The sequence below is a fragment of the Mus pahari genome, chromosome 18 (assembly GCF_900095145.1).
Source record: "Mus pahari chromosome 18, PAHARI_EIJ_v1.1, whole genome shotgun sequence".
Classification (NCBI taxonomy): domain Eukaryota; kingdom Metazoa; phylum Chordata; class Mammalia; order Rodentia; family Muridae; genus Mus; species Mus pahari.
The window spans coordinates 2,210,386-2,214,775 of NC_034607.1; the positions used below are offsets into that span (position 1 = coordinate 2,210,386).

General features: G+C 51.2%; 1 protein-coding gene across 1 annotated transcript in view; it reads left to right on the forward strand.

The window, feature by feature from the left end:
* The window catches only part of LOC110335519 (H-2 class II histocompatibility antigen, I-E beta chain), a 9,502-nt gene extending 5,941 nt beyond the window's left edge, over window positions 1-3,561 (forward strand). The window contains exons 3-6 of the mRNA XM_021217685.2: window positions 1,525-1,806; window positions 2,421-2,531; window positions 2,907-2,930; window positions 3,226-3,561. Of these exons, the coding sequence (XP_021073344.1) occupies window positions 1,525-1,806; window positions 2,421-2,531; window positions 2,907-2,930; window positions 3,226-3,239 (431 nt within the window). The 3' untranslated portion in view covers window positions 3,240-3,561. The remainder of the gene's footprint in view (window positions 1-1,524; window positions 1,807-2,420; window positions 2,532-2,906; window positions 2,931-3,225) is intronic.
* The last annotated feature ends 829 nt before the right edge of the window (window positions 3,562-4,390 follow it).

Below are 4,390 nucleotides of genomic sequence, written 5' to 3' on the forward strand. Positions count from 1 at the left end.
TTTTTTTTTTTTTTTTTTTTTTTTTTTCTGCCTTTACCAGTCCCTGGGTGGGAGGGGGGGCTGCCTTCTGCCTGCTAGCCTGGGGTAGAACTGTAGTGGGTGGTGGGGTAGGCTCAAGTCAAAGGTGTTTGAACTCTTCCTTGGTGAGAAGAAAGACCAGGTCTTTGTTTGGGTCCTTGAGTGGCCAAGGCTCTTGGCAGAGTGCCTGTTAATTGTGTCGAGTCCTGGAGGAGGCAGAGGTTGGGACCGAGATGGATTTCCTAAGTCTGAAGGTCAGGGTTCAGATGTTGTAGATCCACAGGCGAATTACAGATAATCGTGGGCTTACTTAGGTCACACTTCTATATGCTTCTCATAAGCAAAGGGTGTCAGGACGGGAACTCAGGCACAGCAGGAACTTGGAAACAGGAGCTGACTCAGAGGCCATGGAGAGTGGCTTGCTCTTCATAGCCTGCTCAGCCTGCTTTCTTATAGAGCTCAGGACCACCATCAAGGGACAGCACTGCCCACAGTGGGTGGGTCCTCCCCCATCAATCACTAATGAAGAGAATGCCCTAAAAGCTTGCCTACAGGCCAATCTTGTGGGGGCATTTTCTAAATTGAGGTTCTGTCCTCTCAAGTGACATTAGCTGTGTCAGTTCAACATAAAACTACCCTGGGCAGTTTGTGATGTTGAAACCCCCAACCCTGATTACAAAGCTCAAGTTTGGGATCACAACCCCATCTGCACAGCTCTAGGTAGACGACAGCTTCTTCACTCAGCTACATAAGATTGTAAAGAGATAACTGAGAATAACCAAAGAAAATGAAGACTTCTATAAACGAATTTTAAGGATTCCTCATCACTTATTTACAATAATTGGTCATGTGAATGACTGTTATACTTTGTTGCTAAAGCACACACACAAGGAAAGTGGCCGAGCTTCTTCAGCTGGGGGAGGATCCTCGCTCAGCACTGCCATCTGCTGCTTCTCCACTGCTCTGCATGGTCAGGGTGCAACTGCAGCTCAGCCCACAATCCCTGCAGCTCACAGTCTGGCCCCTGCTGATGTGACTGTGAATCCCTGTGTGGCAGACATTAAGAGAGTAATGATGTCAGATATGGCAAAGTTGATTTAGAGTTTTGCCAAAACAGATGAGAAAAGAATAACTGTCAGTAAGTCTTCCTGCCTCCCACACTGAACTGTCACCATCTACAGACAAGAGACAGAACCCATGCGCTATACACACAGGATATGTGGCTGTCACTTAGCTGTTGGTTAAAGTATCACAGCTGAGAGGAGAGCCTGTTTCTCCCCGCCTGGAGTTTCACCTCCTGTCACAGACAGAACGCAACCTCCAGCGGTGATTCCTCCTGAGAGCAGAGCTGACAGTAAACTGAAAACAGAACCTGAGTCCTGGGCGACTGTGTGGTAGAAACTTAGCCTGCCTGGATCCAGTCTGGGTGGATGGAGGCAGGCAGGCAGCCCACAGGGAGGACAGCTCCGCCCTCATGGCTCCTTCTCACCTCTCTTTCTCCTCTAGTTGAGCCTACGGTGACTGTGTACCCTACAAAGACTCAGCCCCTGGAACACCACAACCTCCTGGTCTGCTCTGTGACTGACTTCTACCCTGGCAGCATTGAAGTCAGATGGTTCCGGAATGGCGTGGAGGAGAAGACGGGAATTGTGTCCACCGGCCTGATCCGAAATGGAGACTGGACCTTCCAGACACTGGTGATGCTGGAGACGGTTCCGCAGGGCGGAGAGGTTTACACCTGCCACGTGGAGCATCCCAGCCTGAGCAGCCCTGTCACAGTCGAGTGGAGTGAGTGACATACTCTCTGTCCCAGCCTCTGGGAATGCCCGCCCACCAGCGAGAGGGCGTGGCTTATCCCTGCCTGTCAGCTTTCTCTGCCCACACACTCTTCCCACTGGTTTTATGCTGTCCTGTCTTTCATGATGGCTTACAGGGTAGGTGGGTGAAGCTTCTACAAGCACCTTTGCCCCTAGGAATCATTTATGGCCCCACACTCTCTTCTGAGCCTGCCAGTGACATCACAGGTCCTGGAATTTTCTTGGCCCTGGCTGCAGCCTCTGTCTCTGGCTGGGTTTTGTTTCTGCTCTCCTACTGCTGACAATGGACAAGGAGCAGTGCAGGGTCATGGCTGACCTCAGGGACATATAGTCACAGCTCTGCCTTTGCTACTCCTCAGAGCTCAGCAGCTTCCTGCCAGCTCGGCTCCGGGTGGCCATATTTAAGGCTCTCCATGGTGTGAGTCTTTTCCTGTATGGTTGGTTTCTCAACATGACCAGGAATGTTCACTTCCAGATCTTCTAGAACACGCTTCTTCCTTGGTCTCAAAGCCCTGACTCTCAGGGATCCTGAGAGGAGATGGGGTTTGTGCTAAGACCCTCCAATCCTTTGGCTTCCTTTCTCAGAAGCGCAGTCCACATCTGCACAGAACAAGATGCTGAGTGGAGTCGGGGGCTTCGTGCTGGGCCTGCTCTTCCTGGGAGTGGGGCTGTTCATCTACTTCAGGAACCAGAAAGGTAAGGAGCCCGGTGGGGGCCCCCGACTCCGTAGCATTACAGGGAAGAGCCATGGCTTTGTTCTCAGGATGCCATTGGCCCTGTGACCTCAGGTTTCAATGGACTCAGAATGCAACAGTCCGTGGTTACTTGATTGGCCCCTGAGGAGGGATCACATAGGGGAGAGTTAAGGTGATTCTGGCTTGAGACCTGAGGACAGAGGAAGACTGGGGAGAACCACAGGCACTGCCGGGGTCTGAAGCTCCCTGAGCACCTCCCTCTGTCCGTGTCCCTCTTGGTTCTGTGTGCTGTGGGTAATCTCAGGTGGCAGCTCAGAGTCTGGGGACAGATCTGCCTCCATACATGTAAGCGTCTATTTTATTCTCTCTTTTCTAGGACAGTCTGGACTTCAGCCAACAGGTAACACCCTTCAGTCTTCTCTGAGAGACAGATCTGCTTTCCCTACAGGATGGGGGCTGGGGTGATGGACTCAGGGCAGAAAATGGGGAAGCCTGAGATCCCAGGGTTGGCCAGGCAGTTAGCACTGAGCCTTGCTCCCTGCACTTACTGAAGCCTGTACTCTGGAGCAGCATTGACTCGGGGCATGAGAAGTTCCTCCCTGATCACTGCCATGCTGTCAGGAGAGGTCTGACGTGGTCAGAGAAGCCACTGCAGAGTGAGGTCTGGAAACATCCCTGTCTCCTGTGCTCTGCAGGACTCCTGAGCTGAGGTGAAGCAACAAGGCTGAAGGAAGGAGTTCCAACCCCCACCCCCACCGCCGGCTCCATGCCATGAAAACTTGTCCTGCTTGGTCCACATTCCTCCAGAGACAGTGATCTCCAAGGACCTGGCTCCTCCTGACTCTCCACCCTGGAGATCTGCGCTTCCAATGGCTGCTTAGCCCTGATCCAGGCCTTGCAGCCCCCCTGGAACAGAGGCCCCTCTCTTCACATCCCCTGTCCCCTTTTGTCCCTTTGTCTGGTGCTTCTGAGCCAGTCTGCTGTCATATGCTTTCTTACATTTTTCTCAAATAAACAAAGAATGAAAGTCACCTGCTTCCTAGAGTTTCAAGCAGAAGAAACAGCAAAGAGAAAGAAAGGACCCAGTATAAGTCACTGTTCATGCATAATTGTAGCCACCAGAGGCTACATGAGCTGGGTTCCTGGAAGGAAAGCTGGGGCTCTATGGGAGGGATGGGGAGAGAAGAATGAGACCAAAGCAAAGTTTCTGATCAAGGCCCAATGTTTACTTTCTGAGTCCGAACTTAAAAAGGGGGGAAACCCATCCCCCCCCCACTATGCCAGGATCTTCTGGCTTGTCAGTTTCTCCTCAGGAAACCAAGCACAGCCTCTCAGCAGGTAGTGGAGTCTAATAAGAGGATTCAGCAGATGTGGCAGAAAATAAATGTTACCTAGGTTGGAAGACTCCACCCTAGGTGGGCTAGCTGGCTGTGACATAAACAGGGTCTAAATCAGCCTGTTCAAGGTTGGGCATGGGGGATAGTGTGTAAGAAATAAATTCTTGTCAATTAGAGCATTTTTCTAAGTTGTATTAAATTTGAGAACACCACATATGATCATTACAGACAAAGTCATTTAAGCACACAAGAATCCCTTCTCCCTTCACTACTCCATCTGTGAGAATCTGTTAGATGAGGAAGATGTTGCTGTGGGCCTTGTCACTGTCTGGGTGAGAACACATTCAGGACCATGCTCCAATCCCACAGGCTCTGTGCTTTGCTCTGTGGAGCAGCGGGATGGGAAGAAAAAGGTACTTGCTGGAGAATCTGGACAATTCTGCTGTGGAGTTCCCCTTGATGAGCCAGTCTGCAGACACCTGAGGCTGTGCTCTGACCTCCACACACAAGGACACACATTACA